Consider the following 23,009-nt stretch of genomic DNA (forward strand, 5'->3'; position numbering starts at 1 on the left):
CCATCAACATACCATCTGATTCTATTAATGACTGTAGGATAGCTGTGAAATCACTACAAGTATTGTGAGTAGATCCCGTTTTACACATCCTAACCTTCAGCAAGTCCTGACCAGGTCATTGTTTTTCTCTGCAAAACAGTTTGTCATTTACAAATACACAATATATACATACATGCATACATGTATACACTACCCCCCAAATACACAATATAACAATATATACATACATGCATACATATATACACTAACCCCCCAAATACACAATATAACAATATATACATACATGCATTCATATATACACCACCCCCCAAATACACATACACTACCCTGCCCCAAATACACACACACACACGCTACCCCTCCAAATACACACACACACACTACCCCTCCAAATACACACACCCACACATACACTACCCCCCCAAATACACACACTACCTCCTCCCTCCCCAAAATAAACACACACCCCCCAAATACATGCGCGCACACACACACACTACCCCCTCTGCCCCCCCCACATTTCTCATCCACATCCTTGAGGATAACTGGGATTGCGGTCTGGTCAAACAGCCCATCCCCATCTGCACCCTGTGTGAGTGCTCTTTTGTTATCACCATTATCACTGCATATTATTTTTCTCATTTGCGCTTTGTTCACCATTTTACTTCACCACGCGGTTCTAGAGACCGTTATTATAGGCAGCGCTGAAGAGATCATATTTCACTGTATTGGTTATGTTTGCGCGTCTTGTGTTTTGTTCACAATATACAGTAGGACTTTGCCGTGGCAGGGATCTTCATTTAGGATTAATTAATTACTTTTGGAAGCGGCATCTCCCCAGTGTGAGAAGTATTTATACTGATCGATCATTTAGTAACTTTGTGATCTCCTGACATCTATGGAGAGGGGAAATGACATTGCTGTGTCTGATACCTGGAACTTCCAAAATATGCTTTTTATTTTACTTTTAAAAGAAAGAAATAAGAAAAGTATTAAACATTCTTGGGGTGTAACCTACCTTTTTTTTTTTTGTAAATATTTTTCCTTTATTGGTGTCATACATCGCAGGGGTACATAATATCGACACTGGCTCACAGGCCAACTTGTAAATACGGCGCAGTGCATGTACATGGCATAGAAAAGGTAAATGACACACAATAAACCCTTTTTCCTTCTTTCAATAGTGAAAAAGAGAGGGGGAGACGAAGGAAAGGTGGATAGTTGGGAACGACTTCGGGAAGAGAGGGGGGAGGGGGTTAGGGTTCGTCGGCCGTAGGGGGGGGGGGAGAGGAGTAGCTAAGGGGTTTATGTGGGGGTTGATAGTCCTATCCAGGGTTCCCAGGTAGAGTAAAATTGTGGGGTTTTTTGCTTTAACATTGCCGTCAGTTTTTCCATGCTCATAATTCCGTCTATTCTTGTAATCACAGTTCTTCTGGAGGGGGCTTTAATTTTCTTCCATGCCGCCGCGACACAGCATCTCGCAGCTGTCAGTATTGCCGCCGCGAGTCTGGCCGCCGGGGCAGGGAGGTCGTCAATTGGTTTTCCCAGCACGTAGGTCAGCGGGTCCAGGGGTATTTCTATATCCAGGGTCTCGGTCAGGAGGCCCTGGATCCGGGACCAGAATCTTTGGATCTCCGGACATGTCCACCAAATATGGGGCATGTCCCCCCTTTGACCACAACCTCTCCAGCATTCGTCTGAAGTACCTGGGTAGATTTGGCTCAGTCTACTCGGGGTCAGGTACCAGTGGAATAATATTTTATAGATGTTTTCTTTTGTGACGGAACAAATTGAGGTTTTGGTGGCTGCTTCCCAAATATCCTCCCAATCTTCAAGGTCCAAGTTGGTGTTTAGGTCTTCATTCCATTTCTGCATATATAGGTGGTTAGGGGGGGGCTGAGATGCTTCGAGCGTTTTATAAATCTCTGATATGAGGCCCTTTTGGTATTCGCCTTTGAGGCAGAGGGTCTCGAATCTAGAACGCGGCGGGAACTTGAGAGTAGGGGATTGGGTTCTTAGGAAATGTCGGATCTGGAGGTATTGGAAAATGGGCAAGTTGGGGGACGTGAATGTGGTTCTTAATTCCGGGAGGGACATGGCCTCGTCTTTTTCCAGCAAATCCGCAACCACTCTGATGTTTAAGCCTTGAAATTGGCTGAATTGGGATCGGGCGCATCCGGGTGGGAAGTCCGGGTTCCCGAATAAGGGGGTCAGTTGAGAGGGGGTTGAAGCTAGGCCATATTTCCCTTTGGTTTTTAACCATGTCGACCTCGTGCATCTCATTGCCCCGAGACCAAGTCTCAGCGATTTCCTGTTTTTGAGAGCTGGGGACCACAGTAGGGTCGGGAGGGGGTTCGGGAAAGCGTGGTGTGTCTCGATCTCCAGCCAGCAATTGGTGGCGGGGGAACTGTTCCATACTACCGCCTGCCTCAGTTGGGCCGAAAGGTAGTATCGGAGTATGTCCGGGGCCCCCAGGCCCCCTCTCGACCTCGAGGCTAATAGGACCGATCGTGGGACCCTGGCTCTACGTTGTTGCCATATAAATCTTAATATATGGGCCTGAATATTCCTCAGTTCTGCTAGTGGGACAGGGACGGGGAGGGTCTGAAAGAAGTAGAGCAAGCGGGGTAGGATGTTCATTTTGGTGGATACTATCCTTCCGAACCAGGAGATCTGGTGGGATAGCCAGGTCTCAAGATCTTTTAAGATCTGGCGGAAGAGGGGGGGGTAGTTAATTTGATACAGCGAGTTATATGAACTTGCTATTTTGATTCCGAGGTATTTGATGTGGGAGGTGTTCCATTTATATTTAAATTTCTGTTGTAGGGCTGACCATACGGGGTTCGGGAGGGAGATGCTAAGCGCCTCTGACTTGTCAGTATTGACTTTATAGTCTGATAGTTGGCCAAATTCGTCAAGGAGTTTTTCTAAGTTAGGGAGGGAGGTGAGGGGGTCTGACAGAGTGAGAATTATGTCGTCGGCGAACAGGGATATTTTGTATTCCCTGTCTCCGATTGGGATACCTTTAATAGTGGGTTCAGTTCGAATTCGGGCGGCCAGGGGCTCTATGGATAGGGCGAATAGTAAAGGGGAGAGGGGGCAGCCTTGTCTGGTGCCGTTTTGTATTTTTATTGGGTTGGAGCGGCCTCCTGGGAGTTTTAGTAGGGCTGTTGGATTAGTATAGAGGGCCCGGACGCCGGCAAGAAATGGTCCGGAGAAGCCGAATTGGCGCATCGTTTGGTCTAGATAGGACCATCTGATGCGGTCAAAGGCCTTCTCCGCGTCGAGACTTAGTATCAGGGCCTGGGATTGTTTGAGGTGCACGTGGTCTATAATATCAATAATTTTGCGGGTGTTGTCAGAGGCCTGTCTTCCTGACACAAATCCCACCTGGTCTATATGAATTAGCCTTGGGAGAATAGGATTCAGCCTGTTTGCTAGGATTTTGCTGAAAAGTTTGAGGTCAGAGTTTAGGAGGGATATTGGGCGGTAGCTGCCGCATTGAAGGGGGTCTCTGCCCTCTTTATGAATAATAGCCAGATTGGCTGCCGACATAGTGTCTGGGATCTGTTGGTCTTGCATAAAGGAGTTGTACATTTCTAGGAGGTGGGGGGACAGGGGGCCTACAAATTTTTTATAGTACCCGTTGGAAAATCCGTCGGGTCCGGGTGTTTTAGCTAATTTAAGTGAGGATATCGCTTTTTTTAGTTCCTCTAGAGTTATTTTCTTGTTTAAGAACTCGAGTTCTTCCTGAGTGAGGGATGGGAGGTTGCATTTGGTTAGATAGTCGGATGTATTTTTGGCGATATCTTTTGGCATGCTAGTTGGGTGGAGATTGTAAAGATCTGTGTAGAACTCTGCGAACTCATTCGCGATGTCCTTCTCGTTATAGGAGACTAGGCCGCTTTTAGTCCTGATCTTTGTGATCTGGGACTTTGTCTTCAAGCCTCTTAATTTGGAGGCCAGAAGTTTGTCCGCTTTGTTGCCCCTATCGTAGAACTGCTGTTTGGTCCATTTCAGGGCTCTCTCTACCTCGTCAAGTTGCAGCACTTTTAGGTCGGATCTCGCTTTCTCGAGTGTTCTGAACACCTTTTTTGATAAGGATTGTTTGTGTGAGCGCTCTAGCGCTAGGATTTTATCCGTGAGTTCCTTCTGGGCTCTCTGTTTAAGTTTCCTCTTGTAGGAGGCTATTGATATAAGTTCCCCTCTGATGGTGGCTTTGTGGGCCTCCCACAGAGTTGCTGCTGAGGGCACTGAACCTTTGTTTATTTGGAAGAAGGTGATCAGTTTTTGTTTCACTGTTTTGACTACTAGTGGATCGTTGAGAAGCGAGTCGTCGAGTTTCCAATTGTATGTTAAGGACTTGACGAAAGGCAGAGAGAGGGTGAGTACGATAGGGGCATGGTCAGACCACGTTATTGGGCCTATTTCGGAGTGGGAGGATGCCTGGAGTACATTATTGGTGCCCAGAAAATAGTCGATCCTCGAGTAAGACTGATGGGGGGTTGAGTAGAAAGAGTAGTCTCGCTGACCCACGTGCTGGGCTCGCCAAATATCTGTCAGAGAGTACTCCCCGAGGATATCTTGAAATTTTTGGGCTTTTGTCTGTAGTTGGATGGAATATGGGGCAGTAGTTTGGCCTGATCTGTCATGGGCTGGGTTAAGTACCATATTTACGTCTCCGACTAGGAGAAGGGAAGAGAGCGTCGGTTGGTCGAGGGTGCTAAGGAGGTTCTGTAGGAATTGGGTTTGGTTGGCGTTTGGGGCGTAAATATTTAGGATGGCTAAGGGGGAGCCTGAGAGCGTACCTTGGAGGAGTATGTACCGTCCCTCGGGGTCTTTAGTTACCGTCGTCAGGGCAAATGGTATGTTGTTTTTAATCAGGACGGCCACCCCTCTTTTCTTGCTGGGGGAGGAAGCGAAAAACGCCTGGGGGTACAAGTGTTTAAATGTGTTTGGCGGGTCTACATTGTTATAATGGGATTCTTGGATACAAATTATATCCCCTTTAGTTTTTTTAAATTCTTGAAGGGCTAGTTTGCGTTTGCGAACCGAATTAAGGCCTTTGACATTCAGGGAAATAATTTTGATCGACGCCATCAGTGTGGAGGGGGGGTCTCGGGGATAAGCCCCTGTCCCTGAATTGTTCCCATGTCAGGGTTGGTTCGTGTGTCTGGTTGGGTATGTGGGGGGTAGTCTTTAGTGGTCCCACAAGGGGTATTGGGTGGAGGTCGACGGGGGGAGGGTGGGGTGGTGGGGGAGAGGTGGGGGGGGGGGGGAGGACACAGGAGGACAAGAAAGAGAATGGGCTGTCTTGGAGCCCGAAAAAGGTTCCTCTTGACATTTTGATGTCAAGGGGATGGGGTGTAAAAAAACCCCTGGGAGAACTTTCGGGGCGTCACTCACGGACCGTAGCCAGAAAGAAGGGTCCAGCACCCCCACCCCATTGCTTATGGGGGGGGGGGGTCCCTAGTAAGGAAGGGCACCTCTGGCTTATGGAGGCCTTACTCTCCTTTGGTTTGGGCCATAGATAATCTTTTACATCTTTAGTAAACATTGTTTTTTTTCCCTTATGTTAAGTCCTTGTCTGTGTGTTCTTTGTGAGTTCCGGGGGAGGGGGGGGGGAGGGGAGGGGGGGGGGGGAGGGGAGGGGGGGGGGAGGGGGGGGGAGGGAAGGGGGGGGGGAGGGGGGGGGAGGGGAGGGGGGGGGAAGGGGGGGGGTGAGGGGGAGGGGGGGAGGGGATGGGGGGGGGGAGGGGATAGGGGGGGGGGGCGGGGGGCATCTGGTAAGGTAGGGGGGGGGGAGGGGGGTATCTGGGAATAGGGTGGGGGCGGGAGGGGGGGGGCGTGCGGAGTACACATAGGTAGCATATAGGTTAAACCTTGCTCTCGGGGGGAGTCCCAGTCTATGGCTGAGGCTTCCCTTGTATTCTGCTATTGTCAAATTGCAACAATGGAACACCTTTAAACATTGGTTTATAACAGTGTAGGTTCCCCTGGAGGGGACAAGGGGGGGGCTAGCATATAGTATACACATAGTTAGCAGGGGGTTAAAACCTTGTTCTCGGGGGGAGTTCTCATCATAAGCCTAGGTTTCCCTTGCGTTTTGCTGGTATCAACTGCTCATTGGGATGCGTTCAAACATTGGTATATAGCACTACAATTTAGCATAACATAGATCGTTACTTCTCTGGGGGGGGGGGGGAGGGGGGCATACTGGGGTAGGGGAGGGGGGGGAGGGGGAGCACATGGTATACCAGAGTTCAGTAAGGAATTTATACATTGCACTCAGACGGAATCACGTTCTTAGAGCGAGAGATCCCTTATATAGCCCCATTTTAAATTAGAACATCAATAGTTCTTTATACATTGGCATATATCTATACATATTGGGTAAACATAGTCCGGATCTCTGATCTTGTGGGGGGGGGCAGGTCAGGGAGGGGGGGGGGGAGATCTTTTGGGGGGCAGTATAACTTGGTGTTTACTTTGACTAGTGGGGGGGAGGGTAGGAAGAGAAAAAATGGGGGGGGGGGGGGAGGAGGGGGGACATCTGGCTTATTCGAGTGTTTGGGACTTGCCTCTGAAGGGGGCTTAGTTTTGGTCTGGGGGGGTGTTTGGAGGTGAATAGCTGAGGTTTTTATAGTGTGTCAGCTGTTGTGAAGTGGGCTGAAGTATCCAGTGCCACACCGGCTCAGATCCGGGGGGGGGGGGAGGGGTAGGGGGAGGTGGCGGGGGGGGAATGTATGGGGTGGAGAGGGGTGGGGATTGAGGGGGGGGCAGGGGGATTCAGGGGGGGGGGGCATACACTTGCGGGTTCAATTGGGGGGCCCTATGATTCTGGGGGTGAGCCCCGGTAGGGGTGCTCAGTTGATTCAAGGCCTTGGACATATGTAATTTTCGGATTGACAGCAAGGGGGGAGGGGTGGGGGGGTAGTTCGGGGGGAGCGCGGTAGGCTGGAGAAGTGGGGCTTTCTTTGGGGGATATCGGGGTACAGCATCTTTGCCATAGGGATGGGAGAGGGGAGAGGGGGGGGGGGGGAGGATTTTTGTTCATACAACCTGCCACTTGCGGGAAGGGAGGGGGGGGTGGAGGTTGCTCCCGGGGGCGGATCACGGGGTGCTGAGTCCGTATGTGGGGTCTCTGGGCCTGATGTCCTGGTGTGTGGGCTCTCTAGGTTGGGGATCTTGGGCATCTCTTGTCCATCGGGAGCGCCAACCGGGCATGCTTATGGGGGAGAGCAGCAGCAGGTCCGCGGCTCTGGTGTCTGTGTCTCTGATGGTGCAGCTCCGGAGCACGTGAGTGACTCGATAGGACCGCGCCCGGAGAGGAGCAGCTTGGTTGCCGATTCCTCTCGTTGCTGTCCGAGACACCCCGAGCGGGGTCCTGGTTCCCCTCGGTCTCAGGTGGGGGCGGTGAAGGTAAGTGGGCATTTAACGTGTGTGGGGGGGGGGAGGAGGGGAGGGTTAGGGGGGGGTTAGGGTGGGAGGAATATGGGGAGGTACTGGCAAGGGGAGGGGGGGGTAGGGTTGGGGGGGGGAATAGGAGGGGGGGGGTGGGGAATTGGGGGGGGAGGGAAGGGGAAGGTAATTTCGTGGGGTGTAGTCTAGGGGGACTCGGGTCCAGGGGAATATTTTGTTTATTGCGGATTCTTATGCTGGGTGTATACTGTGGTCTTTAGGGCCTCTGGAACTGCGTGGGATGACTGCAGGGGCCGCGTGTGGTTTCCTTGGGCCTCACAACTGGCTGGCTCATCGGGGTTCACCGGAGGCGTTGGCTCGCCAATCTTTCCGATGTGCGGGGGGCTTCTTGGAGGGTTGTCTCCGGCGTCTCTTCAGTGCTGGGGCGGTTGCTCTTCTGCGGTGGGAGAGGGATTCCTAACGCTTTCAGGAAGTTCTTGGCGTCTTCAGGGGTTGTTACTGTGTGGTGGCGGCCATTGCGCAGAACCACTAGTTTGAAGGGGAATCCCCAGCGGTACTTTACCCCCTGGTCCCTGAGGTAGGAGGTGAGTGGGCGCAGTGCGTTTCTTTTATTTATTGTCAATTGGGAGAGATCGTTATAGAGTTGAATTTGCACTCCATCCATAGTCACAGTCATCACTTCTCTAGCCGCTGACATGATGCGGTCTTTAGCAGAGTATGCGTGCATTCTCAGCACCACATCTCTGTGACGGTTTGGGTCCGCTGATTTCTGGGCCAGGGCTCTGTGGGCGCGATCTGTATGTAGGTCATGTTCTGAGAGATCAGGGACGAGCTGCAGGAAGAGTCTGCGGAGGTATGGTTGGAGTTCTTCATGGGTGATGGATTCAGGAATATTTTTGAGGCGGATGTTCTGCCTCCGCTCTCTGTTCTCCATGTCTTCTAGTTTGTCTTGTATGTGTCGGATCGCCTCTCCGCATCTCAGTACTTCCTCGTGGGTCTCAGCCTGTTCGTTTGAGATTCCCTCCATCTTCACCTCCAGATCTTCCGTCCGCTCCGTCAGCGCTTCCACCTCTGCCCGGATGGTTTGGAGGGCCTTTTCCGTGTCCTCCTGTACTCCCCTCCTCATTTTGGTGATTAGAGCATCAAAAAAGTCTTTATTTAGGACGGGGGGGTCCGAGTCAGTCGGGCTGTGTCGGCCGCTGCGCGCCTCGTGCTCTGGGTCTTCTCCGGCGCCATCTTGCTCCTCGGGGCTGATCTCAACCTGGCGTTGCGCCGGAGGGAAGAACTTGGTGACGGGGCATTGGTTTTTTCTCTGCGGTTTCCCTGCCATCTCTCCGGTGCTTATTCCTGGTGTGGGGTCAATTTTCGGGGGGTTTGGGATGTAGAATCAGCTTATTCTAGTGTATAGATTGGTGAGGGTGCCGGGAGCTCTCTCACTAGCAGACCATCGGCTGTGACGTCACCGGAAGTCTCGTAACCTACCTTTTCAGTTTCACAAATACCAAAGATGAAACATTGTCCTTCGTTCCTCACGTATTCTGTATTATTGTCACAATGTTCTCTTTATATAAAGTTGTGGATTGGTCGGGTCATTTCCAGCATCATAACAGCCGTATGGGCTAAAAAATATTTTCATAATCATCTGTTATTTTTCGTAATAATAATGCGCCCTGAATTACCCCAAGTTGTGACATAGTCTGATGTATGTATTCTATTTTACATAACTAGCTAGAGCTTTTCATCAAGCTGCAATGAGGATGCTGTGTAATTAAACTGATGCGAAGAAAGTCATTTCAAACATGAGTTTAATTTCAATATCAGTTCATTAAAGTAAGTGTACTTTGCTATTGTTTTGCTCTATTTGTTGCAGCTTTTCATTTGGGGGGAATTGAGAAGCACATATGATAATTGTCAATTTATCAATTTCTGTATATCTATCATTTCCTCTATTTTGCCAGATCTGAGGTGGCACAAATCAGCTTTTAAGATTTAAACTTCGGACATATTCATAAAACACGTGTCAAGTTTCCGAAGTGCTAATGGATGAAATAGGAAATATTAGATGTGTTACAAAGTCTGCATATCCTAAAGGGAAGTCCGTAGTATGTTCTGCTTAACTTTTGGTTAAATGCATTGCATTCAGTATTTTTTATTAAAATAAGATAATGTTTTCTGTCTCTTATTTTATTAGAGGACGGGCCCAATAAGGAGCAAAAGTGGAGCCGTGATGCTGCTGGATACTGTTTAATTCCATACGGATCAGAAATTGCGAAAGCTAACAAGAACTCGAGAGGTAAAAAAGAGTCTAGAGGAAGCCTTGGTGTTCAACAAAACCCCAACCAGATGGGATCCCGTGGGCTGGGAATATCAATTAAATTTGGCACAAGATCCAACCAACACCGACAACTTCTAGTGCATCAGCAATCTCACACAGACGAGAGGTCTTCTGCTCATACTGAGTCTGAGAAACACCCTTGCAATGAAAAGAAAATAATCACTTCCACGCACCATTTAAAAAATCACATCACGTCTCCTACACAAAATAAGCTGCAGGTCACCTCGAAGCATGCTGGGGTGGCACCTTATGTCTGTGCCGAGTGCGGGAAGAGCTTTTCCAGCCGGGGAAACCTCCATCAACATTGTCTTCGCCACACTGGGGTGAAGCCTTATGTCTGTGCTGAGTGCGGGAAGAGCTTCTCCCACAAGGGGAGCTTCATGGAACATTGTCATCGCCACACTGGGAAGAAGCCTTGTGTCTGTAAAGTGTGTGGCAAAAGTTTCGCAACGAGTTCTGAACTCCACAGACACCAATGGATGCACACTGGGGAGAACCCTTTTACCTGTGCAGAGTGTGGAAAAAGCTTCCAGGTAAAGGTGCACCTCATATCGCATCAGCGAATACACACTGGGAGTAAACCTTTTGCTTGTACTGAGTGTGGGAGCCGGTTCAGTCGCAAGTACAGTCTCTGCCAGCATCAGTTAACTCACACAGGAGAGAGGCCTTTTGTCTGTACTGAGTGTGGGAAAAGCTACAAAGGGAAGAAGAGCCTCAATTCTCACTATCTGATTCACACTGGGGATACATCGTTTGCATGTACAGAGTGTGAGAGAACCTTCCTGTCAAAGAGTGCCCTCAGTGCACATCATCTAAAACACACTGGGGTGAAGCCTTTTGCCTGTAATGAGTGTGGGAAATCTTTTTTGCAGAAGGTGAGCCTCAATTCTCACCATTGTGTTCACACTGGGGAAAAGCCTTTTGCCTGTTCACACTGCGGGAAACGGTTTAGTCAGCCGAGCAACCTCGCTAATCATAAGCGGATTCACACTGGGGAGAAGCCTTTTGTCTGTACAGAATGTGGGAAATCTTTTTGTCTTAAGAAAGAACTTCGTGCGCATCATAGTGTCCACACAGGAGAGAAGCCTTTTGAGTGTAAGGACTGTGGGAAATGCTTTGGGACTAGTAGTCCTCTTTGGAGACATCGGTTTATACACACTAGAGCAGAGGTGCGTGGTCTGGGTGGCCCAACATTTTCTGGGGGAGGCTCGGCACTTACAGAGACCCCGAGCTCATCCCCAAAGCATTTAAATTAAATTCCAGATCTTCACACAAGGCCTCTGTAACTCCCTTACCTAATCTCCCGCGGCTTCTGGCGACACGTCGCGATGGCAAAGCGGCATCAAATGACATGGTGACAAGTTACTGGTGGGCGTGAGCAGGGGGGCGCAGACTAAAACGTTTGTGCACACTTGTACTAGAGTAGTAAACTTCCTATTTCCTGTCTTGCCTTCAAATACTTTCTGGGCAAGCTACCCGTCTATCTGAGCAAGCTCCGCACCCCTACCAAACATAGCACTTATCTGAGATCTGACTCCAAAAGACTGTTCACGGTCCCACGGTTCAGCAAAGTATCCGGTCGCTCCTCCTTCTCTTACCGTGCACCCCACAACTGGAACAGTCTACTGGAGACTCTCACAACCACCACCAGCCTAAGTTCTTTCAAAACGAAATATGTCTCACATTTTAACCTGGTCTGTAACTGTTACATACGCCTATAACATATATTATCTCTAGCTGGGAATGCAATGTCTTGTATATAATGATCACTTAATGTAACTATGTATTTGTAACCATGTATTTGTCATCATAATTCTGTGTCCAGGACATACTCGAAAACAAGAGGTAACTCTCAATGTATTATTTCCTGGTACAATATTTATTTATAAAATGTTTCATCTGCCCTTGAATGATAAAGCTTCATAAAGAGGACTTCCCCTGAGATATTACTATTTGTTGCTTCTTTTTCTTCTCATTTTCTTTAGTGTGTAGTTGTTCTATGCACTTTGTGACTGTTTATCTTCAGTATAGGGGAATCGTCTCAGATACAAGTGCATCTATATCCGGGAATAGCACACTGCATTTTAAAGCTGCAGACCAAGCAATATCCTACATGTGTTTTTTTTAATAAATCAGTTCTGTACTGTGAGAAAATACTTGTAGCATTTTTTTAAAACCACGTTGACATTTTTTATGTATTATTATTATAATGCAACAAGCATTTTTTTTTCTATAGCAACCAGTTACAAAGTCACATCCCCTTCCTCGTCTGAAACAGGCTCTGGCACACCCCTTTTTGAGCCCTGCCCTCTCACTAGCAGTGCACCAATTGTATCTAGTGACTGCCTGGTCACATGATCTTCCCCACAGAACTTTGCATCTTTGGTCCTCTTCTGCTGCACGGACTGCCATTTATTGAACCCCCAAGCCGAATCTTCACCAATCGATCACAGGAGAACGGATCGATCGGCAACTTAGCTAATTACTTATCATTGTGTGGATTGTATTAAGGCACATATTAAAGGGAGAAAATAAATAAAAATGGCAGCTTGGACTGCTGCTTTCATAGTTTCCTGTACAGTTGGAGCCATCAGATGCTAAGGACGGTTCTCAAGAGTTTTCTTTTACAACAAATAAGAAAAGTTTAGCCAAAAATAAAATCTAACAGTAATCTTTATGGGGAGTTTACCCAATGTCTGGGAGGTTTGTTGAGACAAAACAGGCACTTCCTCTAACCAAATTACAGTATCAGTATTACAGTAACATTGAATAATTAAGCCCAGTTTGGCACGCTGTGTCCTGAGACCCAACATGTCACATAGGTTACTGTAGCACATCAAACACCAGTAACCCCATAATAGAAACAATGGAGTCTCTGTGTGTAGTTTATTCCATAGAAGTCAAATAATAATGTAATACAGAAGAATAAGTCTGCAACTAATTACACCAAAGTAGGACGTTTTTAGCCTTATAGTTTTGTTTCCTGTAGAAGCCAATCACATTCGGGTAAGTTCCTCCTTCCCTCTGGGGTGAGGACAGGACTTCATGTTGAATTTAGACTTCCCAATTTTATAATTCTTACAAACCTGTGAATAAAATAACAACCAACAGTCAGTGATACTTCATAAAAATAAGACAAAGCAAAATTACTGTAAAAACACCTGGAACAAAAATGCTGCCTGTGAGGATTATAAATAAACTTAAATATCTTCCATGGCAACAATTATATTTGGATGTCCTGGAACAAACCTCATTAGTTGCAGAATAGGATTGGCATCGTCGGGGTCTTAGAACTAGAACTCTGCCCCCGTCGTCCTCTCTTGATCTACATGCCCCTCTTCACGCCTGTTCTAGCCATTCTTACCCCAGACCTTGGTTAAACTGTAATACACACATGCACTGCTCCAACACTCGCTGCTCCTAGAGGAAATCTCATACTCTCACTGACTTCCTTCACTACACATTTATACTATTCTGTTTAATCTCTGCCCTCTCCCTGTCTAGTCAACACACACAAGTCTAACCCATGCCACATCAGGACTTGACTATTTCAAGACTAAGATGGGTTCCATTCGTCAAAGGCATCCCCTCTGTATCCTCTTATTTTACATTTCCTCTTCCTAACTCTTCTAAGGAGGAAGTGTTGTGGCTCTCCTCTTCTACCACTTGCCCCCTTGACTCCATTCCCTCCCATCTCCCGCAAGCTCTTACTTCCACTCTAATCCAAACACATGCATCATTTCAACTTCTCCCACAGCTCTGATACATTTCCCACCTCCTTCAAGAACGCATCACTCATACCTTTAATAGCAAGCTTGACCCTGCCTGTCTTTCATTTGTCCTGTCTCCCTGCTGCCTTTTGCCTCTAAACGCCTTGTATTCTCTCACTTTCTCACTTTTCTTAACACCTATTGTAGTCTTTCCTAGACCATCTACAACCTGGCTTCTGCACTACTCACTCCACTGAAACAGCTCTCGACAAAGTAATGCACCTGACAGATTGTGGAGAGAAATTTTTGACATGAAATTACCACGTAAGTACATTGATCTATTTTATATTGAGCGTAAAAAAAAAACAAGATTAAAATATCTATGAAGTCCTTAGGCAGGGATTAGGGTCCCTGCGCACCGCGCGCTCTCCTGCAGCCTAAGCGATTTCTGAACTTGGCTGCAGGAGATTGCAGATGCGTTGCGAGGACGCGGCTGACGCATCACAAAGCTGGTTCGCCCTCATTGGGTGAACCAGCTCACGTGCGCTGATGTCACGCGGCAGCCGCTTTAAAATACAACATTTGTTGTGGATCTGACTTAGTGGATGCTGTTCGTTTTTTTTCATTAAATAGCCATTTCTCGTTAAGCTAGCGTTTGGTCACTTAATTGGGGGCCGTGCACCGCTCCCTTCTCTTTTGATTTCTCTCGGCTTCTCAGCTGGCAGCACGCATACTCACCAGGACGGAAGACGTAACAACTCGGCAGGGGAACCTTAAACCGGATGGTCGTTTCAGCGTTGACAGCAGGTACTCTGTGGGGGTAGTGGGCTGAGGGATATGTGAGGGTTTGGCCTGACTGTTCTCAGGCAGGATGGTTGGCTATTCCTATCTACACCCGGTTTATTACCCCTCCCCCCAACCTGCTTAATAGCCCGCTTCGCTTTATTGATCAAGTTTCAATAAGTTCCTACCTGGATGGTTTATTTAGGTCAGAGACCATTCATTTCCCAAGATGGATCTCTGTGCAATTATTAGCTCTTGAGCACTGGCTGTGGGATTTATTTCCTACGTTTTTCTGTTACACTTAACTCTCTATAGCTAAATGAATTGTATATGAAATAATAATCAAAAACAACAAATGCCAAGATCTATTTGGGTGCGAAAGGTCACAATATATAACCCCTGGAGAATAATATAGAGAACCATGTGTCCCAAGTGCAAATGACCAAGAGGGAAAGATTATTCCAACAAAAAATGTTTAAGCTCCCATTCAACATTTAATCCCTTGGGGCACAGGGTGTCCATAGTAAATACCCAGTACATCTCTCTTTTGCAGGGAGAATGCTGCAGCCCTATTGGCTGGTTCGCACCATGTGTCTAGCAGCAACATTGCTTTCTGGGGGCTGTAGTTCCCCTGCGGGGCTTTTCTGTAATGGCCGCCGCTGTGACGCCGATCCTGCACATGCGCATCTCCTCTGCACTTGAGTTTCCCTCGTTCATTTTGTAATTACTCTGTGTCACCACAAGGGGTCAGCATTGTTCTTATAAACTTCCCCCTGGCTGGGTTTTGAGTTTTTTTTATGCACTACCTGTCCTTTCAACTAACTGTCCTAAGCACCAAAACTGGCATTTTTGTCCGGCATAAGAGAAAAACAACTTTAAACATTTTAACCTATTGAATGCTGAATATATATATAAATACACTGACTGCTATCCTACTAAATATAGAAAATATATAGATATAAAATAATATATATATCATCGCCTATAACCTGTAACATCTTATTCCTGCTAACCAGGGGCATAGCTATAGCCCGGGCTGCCCGGGGGGCTGCACTCTTGGGGGTTGCTTTCCCCCCTCCTGTCAGCGGCCCGTCTCTCTCTCTTCAGACAGAGACAGGCGGGGGGGACATGGTGTGCGGCGGGGCCCCGGCATTAACCAGAGGATAAGCCGGCAGAGGAATTAGCTTTTGCTACAGAGGCAGAGCGGGACGGCTGGGGAGGAGCGCACCCCAGTGGTCAGACCCGGAAGTCTTTCTTACTTCCGGCGTCTATGCTGCTAAAGCGCGCTCGACCCGGCCGTCCTGCTCTGCCTCCGTAGCAACTGCTAATTCCTATGCCGGCTTATCCTCTGGTTTACGCCAGGGGCCCGCTTCCGCCGCCGCATACCATCTCCCCCAGCCTGTCTCTATTACCACCCACAGGTAGGCATGGAGGAGGAGGAGGGCTGATGATGAGGATGAGGAGGAGGGAGAGGATGGGGGGGAGAAAAAAGTGCAGTCAATATTTAAGTAATAATCCCCTCAGAACAGGGCATTACTGGCCAATAATGCCCTGGCTGGAAGAGTTGAAGGCCCGAGGCGAAGCCGAGGGACATTAACCCAGCCAGGGCATTATTGGCCAGTAATGCCCTGTTCTGAGGGGATTATTACTATTATAGGCTGAATGTAGACTTATTTCATAAATAATAGACACGTTTGTATAGTTAAATACATTTTTTAACTAAAATAAAATGGTAAATACATGAAACCACCTCTATATACTCTTACACTGCAGATATATATATCCACACACTGCCACCCCCTCTGTGTACACACACACAGCAGCTCACATACAAACTGCTGCCACACACACACACACACACACACACACACACACACACACACACACACACACAAGATCACACCACACACACAAGATCACACCACACACACACACACACACACACACACACACACACACACACACAAGATCACACCACACACAACACACACACACACAACACAGTGCCTCTCCACACATACACACACACTGGAGCTCTAGACACACAACACCTCCTCTACACTCACTACACAGCACCTCTACACACTCAGCAGCAGCTCTACACACACAGCAGCTCTACACACACACACACAAACTCTGCTGCTACACACACATGCTACACCCATAAACACTGCTACTGACACACACTGACATACACACACACAGTAGCTCTATATACACACACACACACATCAGCTCTACACTCATACAAACTGCTGCTACACATACAACAGCACAACACACACACTGCAGCCACAATAAAAAATTCAACCACTTACTAAACTTTGCACTCTCCCCCCCAGCTCTACACACAACACAACACAGCACAACACAGCACCTCTACACCCCCACACCCCCACACAAAACACTGCACCTTTATACACAACACACTTACTTCTTTGCAGTCTCTCTCCCCCCCCCCCCCCCCCCCCCCCTCAAATTCAACTAAGGGAGGAAGATAGGTGTATGGGGGGAAGAGAGGTGAAAGAGAAGTGAAGGAGGGGGGAAGAGAGAAGTGGTGGAGGGGAGAGGAAGTGTTGGAGGGGAGAGGTGAGGGGGTAGAGAGGTGAGGGGAGAGAGAAGTGGGGGGAAGAGAGAGAGGTGAGGGGGGAGAGAGAGTTGAGGGGAGAAAAGGGGTGAGGGGGAGAATTGGGGGGAATGGAGATGTGGGAGAGAAGTGGGGGGACTGTGATATTAAGTACAACTAGATACAAAGAAATACAAATTACCTTAGTGGCACAGGCAGTAGATGTGATGAGAGATACTGTATTACTTTGTTGCAAACAACAAAGTTACGAGTTGGGACACAGCAGCAGCGTCTGACAGCACTAGCAGCTGTCAGAGAGGGAGGGGGAGAGAGGGGGAGAGAGGGGGAGAGAGGGGGGGAGAGGGAGGGGGAGAGAGAGGGGGAGAGAGAGGCTGTGTGTGCAGTGTGCTCAGAGAGGAGAGGAGCAGGGCTGCTGCAGTTAAGATTTAAACTTGCAGGTTTTTTTCCCAGCGGGAGCCCCTGCTTCTCTGCTTTGAGGTGAGTTGGCAAGTTGTCAAAAATTACTGAATGAATAATGCCCGGAATTCTGACCAATCAGAGGGCAGGGATTTCAGTAATGCCCGGAATTTTACAGCTTTAGCCTATAATATCTTATATTACTACTGTATGCTGATTTTATTTGTAGCCTAGCCTCCCGGCCGCTACTTCTCTGCCGGGACCTTTAAAGTGTAAATAGTCATAATAATTTGGGGACGGCAAAAATGTCCGCCCCAATATACATTTGCCGCAATCTCGGGACTAATGTTTGCTGAGCAAAATGTGCGGAAACCAAACGCCTGACTTAAAAATAAATGGTGAGTACATGAGTAATCTATATTTCATATTAAATCTATATTTATGTGTGCGGTATATTTCATTTTGAATCTACTGAATACGTTCACTTATAATGGGGCCCTGAAAAAAATGTTTGCCCGGGGCCCGCACAGGTCTAGCTGCGCCACTGCTGCTAATTGAAGTTTGAAATATTATTAGCATCCATTGCCATGCTAGACATTAGGGCAAAATCCATATTTACATAAATATTCATTCCCATTGTATTACGAATAGTGAGCGCTGTATTCTCTCTCTCTCTGTTATAGTAATAGAAGTTTGGTATTGTAAAATGCCTCAGGAATAAATATGTTATGACTGAAAGAAACCTGTGTCGGGATCTGTATTTACACACATCAACCATCTTAGGCATTGATTATAGTGGGTGCGCGCGCATGACGGAGCGCATGGGGTCACGCGCGCGCCTGTTGCCCGAGCGATGTGGGCACTCTAGATGGAGGCAATGGAGAGGGTGGGCAGAGGAATGGCCGTAACGTCACCAGGCTGGTTCGCCCTCATTGGCTGAACCGCTCACCTGACGTGGCCGTCACGCGAAAAAAACAAAGTTGTTTGTCGGCTCCAAATTCTGCCACGTGGTCGCTCTTCATCGCGCACGCTATGGCCGGCTCAATAGAGCTGCTGCATTTTGTTCACGTCACGCGCACTATAATGGCGGCCTAATGGTATTTTGAGTGCTTGTGAACAAGCATTGAATCTGAAGAACGAAAGAAGAACATCATTTCTTTTCCTGAACGAGGCCTCCGACTGTAAAAATAAACAGTGGTACAGGGCAAGAAGAAACCTTTTAAAGTGCTGTATATCCAAAAATAGCAGGCAAAGGAAAAACATTTGCCCTAGAAAATGGAAGCGGAATATTTAGTGTATGCGGGTGCACTTTGTCACATAGCAGGGTGGCACGGTATCACTCGGGGGCATGAAGGTAATAGTGTGTTTATTAGCGCTGAGTAATTTACGTCGTGTTATGGTCAACACTTAGCGAAGAGCGAGAATGGGCATGTTTAACTCCTTCGTTGCCAGAGAGGGTAGCAAATGTACTGCAAAGCCTCTCTAGCAGTGAAAGTGTTAAAACTAGAGCAAAAACAAGTGCGCAATGCGCCCTGTTCAAACGCGGTAACTGCAGATCAGGAAAAAATAGGTCCATATACAGATATCATCAAAGTAAATATATGTATGTGTGTATCTTTATTTATATAGCGCCATTCGTGTACATAGCGCTTCACAGCAGTAATACACGTGACAATCATATAAATAACAAATAAAACAAATAACACATAAAGGGAATAAATGTTTAAGACACAAAAGTAACATTTAGGAAGAAGAGTCCCTGCTCCGAAGAGCTTACAATCTAATTGGTAGGGTGTTTTTGCCCTTACAAATGCTGTATACTAGAGTGTCTATATCATGCATGTGATGTGGCAGCTCAGTGCTGAGTATCACCGGGGCAGCGATGATAAGGAGACATTGCAATAAAATGGTTGTGTGTAAATCCCCCCTACAGCCCCAATGTGATCACTATCAGAGACGGGAGTGCAGCATTCACATATCGCCACCAGAGGGTGGCAGAGGTCACCCGCACTGCATGCTGGGAAATGTAGTCTCCCTCCCCTTAAAGCCGCAGGGGCTTTAGAAACTACATCTCCCATGAGCACATTTCCTTGCCGTTGCAGAGCCTACCCTGCTTGTTTGTGATTGGATGACTGCCTGGGAAAGGGCGTGTTCTGTGTGTCGCGGGCTTACCTCCCCCCCCTTGGCTCTCGTCCTCCATGTTGGGATTGGCAGCTCTTACCACACTTGCTCACACACATACAAGTGTACCCCCCCACCCCTCCACAGGAGCCTATTGCTTGAGTTTCACACCTGATTCTTTATACCCAATGTCTCTTTGGTCTGTATTAAAATGACATGACCTGTAGGCGGGAGTCCTGGCAATCATCTGGTGCTTCCCCTTTAGCTCTTTGCCAGTTTTACAACCTGTGGTCTGGGGAAGATCTCAGCTAAATATTTAATGGCTCAAAAAAAATAACCCCCTCCCTAAAACACAGATTAACAACTATATTGTTGGGATGTGCGTGTTCTTGGTGCATGGAACCCACTGGCTCCTAGAGTTAACACCATCACTGCCAGAGCAAGGCAGCTCCCATTGTACTGGTTAACCCTGGGGTGGGCAACTTCAGTCCTCAAAGGCCACCAACAGGCCAGGTTTGCAGGATATCCCTGCTTCAGCACAGGTGGCTCAATCGATTGAGTGACCTGTGCTGAATCAGAGACTGATTGTATGACCTGTGCTGAAGCAGGGATATCCTGAAAAACCTGACCTGTTTGGTGGCCCTGCTTGAGGACCTGAGTTGCCCACCCCGGGGTTAACGTCTTGGTAGCCAACCCCTGGGTTAACGTCTTGGTAGCCATAGTGCACCTAAAACGTGCCATTTTTATAGCCATCTCTTCAGAGACACACAAGAAAGTAGCTTTTTGTGTTTAAACGCGGGAGAACCTCCAGTACGGGGGACTCCTCAGAAAGTAGTGTACTGATATTGGACAAGAAATCTTTCCCCGTTAATAGTTTCTTGTCCAACGGGGAACCTGGAACACGGAAACGTGGCATCCTACATATACGGAAACGTGGCATCCTGCATATACCGAAACGCGCTATTATTTCATTAGATATTAGCATCACACATACAGTATGCTACTATAATAGCCTCGTGTTACATTTAATTCAGTGCTTATTATTTTAAGTCCCCCCACCCCCATAAAGTTGCAGAACACGAAGTTACCCGCTAATTACAGCAAATTGCCTTCGGATTTTTGTTTTCTCTGGCATTTAACTCCGCGTGGCGAGCTCCCCCTAACAACTGGGGTGGAATAGAACTTCTAAACAGACCGCTAATCTCGTTTCAATTACAGTGCGAACTCAAAACAAACAACATCTACAGTGTTACCTTTACTGTATATAATCTGAAAGAAAAACCAAAAAACTGAAAAAATACAGCAGATCATAAGAATTTGAACAAAATGAGATTAAATGTAATAATTAATCTTCCGAGGCAGCTATTTCCATGTGGCACGTCATAGAACGGCCTCTGTTAATTGCAGGGTGTGAATGGAATCCTCAAACGCTTTCTTTGCCGCATCAAATGCCTTCCAGCTAAACCCTTTTCTCTAGTACTGGTGTCAAACTCAGTCCTCAAGAGCTACCAATGGGCCAGGTATTAAGGATATCCCTGCTTCAGCACAGGTGGCTCAATCAAAATAACTGAGCCACTAATTAAGCCACTGGTGCTGAAGCAGAATCTGACCTGTTGGGGACCCTTGAGGACTGAGTTTGACACCAGTGGAAGTGTAGCCCGGAAGGCTCCTCGCAAATACAGGAATCGCTCAATATATATGGAACAGGTATGTTCCTGAAAATGTGTCCGTAAACCGAAAATCCTTATATCGAACCCTATTTCCCATTGACTTCCATTATATAATTGGAGATGCGTTTCTACGGACAAAAAATTTGTCCCCAAGACGTATTAAAACGTAAAAATAAAATCACACTTTATAATTCAGCAAACCCTTTTTAAGCATGGTTAAAGAGAAAAGGATAACTGTATGATAACATATTAATAATAATAATACTCCAAATAAGTTGCAAAATAAAGACACAATGTACAGTACTTTTGTCAGAAACTGCTGATTGCTGTGTGAGGGGCAGTGAGATGTGCTGATTGCTGTGTGAGGAGTAGTGAGATGTGCTGATTGCTGTGTGAGGGGCACTGAGATGTGCTGATTGCTGTGTGAGGGGCAGTGAGATGTGCTGATTGCTGTGTGAGGAGCAGTGAGATGTGCTGATTGCTGTGTGAGGGGCAGTGAGATGTGCTGATTGCTGTGTGAGGAGCAGTGAGATGTGCTGATTGCTGTGTGACGGGCAGTGAGATGTGCTGATTGCTGTGTGAGGGGCAGTGAGATGTGCTGATTGCTGTGTGAGGGGCAGTGAGATGTGCTGATTGCTGTGTGAGCAGCCGTGAGATGTGCTGATTGCTGTGTGAGGGGCAGTGAGATGTGCTGATTGCAGTGTGAGGGGCAGTGAGATGTGCTGATTGCTGTGTGAGGAGCAGTGAGATGTGCTGATTGCAGTGTGATGTGCTGATTACTGTTGGAGGTGCAGTGAGATGTGCTGATTACTGTGTGAGGGGCAGTGAGATATGCTGATTGCTGTGCAAGGTGCAGTGAGATGTGCTGATTGCAGTGAGATGTGCTGATTACTGTGCGAGGTGCAGTGAGATGTGCTCATTACTGTGTGAGGAGCATTGAGATGTGCTGATTGCTGTGTGAGGGGCACTGAGATGTGCTGATTACTGTGTGAGGAGCAGTGAGATGTGTTGATTGCTGTGTGAGGTGCACTGAGATGTGCTGATTGCTGTGTGAGGGGCAGTGAGATGTGCTGATTGCAGTGTGAGGAGCAGTGAGATGTGCTGATTAGTATGCGAGGAGCAGTGAGATGTGCTGATTGCTGTGTGAGGAGCAGTGAGATGTGCTGATTGCTGTGTATGAAGCAGTGAGATGTGCTGATTGCTGTGTGAGGAGCAGTGATATGTGCTGATTGCTGTGTGAGGAGCAGTGAGATGTGCTAAGTGCTGTGTGAGGAGCAGTGAGATGTGCTGATTGCTGTGTATGGAGCATTGCGATGTGCTGATTGCAGTGTGAGGTGCAGTGAGATGTGCTGATTGCATTGTGAGGAGCAGTGAGATGTGCTGATTGCTGTGTGAGGAGCAGTGAGATGTGCTGATTGCTGTGTATGAAGCAGTGAGATGTGCTGATTGCTGTGTGAGGAGCAGTGAGATGTGCTGATTGCTGTGTGAGGAGCAGTGAGATGTGCTGATTTCTGTGTGAGGGGCACTGAGATGTGCTGATTGCTGTGTGAGGGGCAGTGAGATGTGCTGATTACTATGTGAGGAGCAGTGTGATGTGCTGATTGCTGTATATGGAGCAGTGAGATGTGCTGATTGCTGTGTGAGGGGCAGTGTGATGTGCTGATTGCTGTGTATGGAGCAGTGAGACGTGCCGATTGCTGTGTGAGGGGCAGTGAGATGTGCTGATTGTAGTATGAGGAGTAGTGAGATGTGCTGATTGTAGTGTGAAGAGCAGTGAGATGTGCTGATTGCAGTGTGAGGTGCAGTGAGATGTGCTGATTGCAGTGTGAGGAGCAGTGAGATGTGCTGATTGCTGTGTATGTAGCAGTGAGATGTGCTGATTACTGTGTGAGGACCAGTGAGACGTGCCGATTGCTGTGTGAGGGGCAGTGAGATGTGCCGATTGCTGTGTGAGGGGCACTGAGATGTGTTGATTGCTGTGTGAG

At 47.6% G+C, this 23,009-nt stretch overlaps 1 protein-coding gene and 1 long non-coding RNA gene across 3 annotated transcripts in view; one reads left to right on the plus strand and one right to left on the minus strand.

Annotated features, from left to right (window-relative positions):
• The window catches only part of LOC142488351 (uncharacterized), a 28,623-nt gene extending 16,924 nt beyond the window's left edge, over positions 1-11,699 (plus strand). For both annotated transcript variants that reach the window (XM_075588764.1, XM_075588766.1), the window contains exon 4: positions 9,614-11,699. In XM_075588764.1, the coding sequence (XP_075444879.1) occupies positions 9,614-11,013 (1,400 nt within the window). In that variant the 3' untranslated portion in view covers positions 11,014-11,699. The remainder of the gene's footprint in view (positions 1-9,613) is intronic.
• Positions 11,700-12,412: 713 nt separating this feature from the next.
• LOC142488383 (uncharacterized) lies at positions 12,413-17,129 on the minus strand. Its single transcript, XR_012799404.1, has 3 exons — positions 17,019-17,129; positions 13,007-13,138; positions 12,413-12,843 (listed from the first exon to the last, which is right to left on the minus strand). It is a non-coding gene; the product is annotated as an uncharacterized LOC142488383 (long non-coding RNA).
• Positions 17,130-23,009: the final 5,880 nt, after the last annotated feature.

The sequence above is a fragment of the Ascaphus truei genome, chromosome 2 (genome assembly GCF_040206685.1).
Source record: "Ascaphus truei isolate aAscTru1 chromosome 2, aAscTru1.hap1, whole genome shotgun sequence".
NCBI classification, from domain to species: Eukaryota; Metazoa; Chordata; class Amphibia; order Anura; family Ascaphidae; genus Ascaphus; species Ascaphus truei.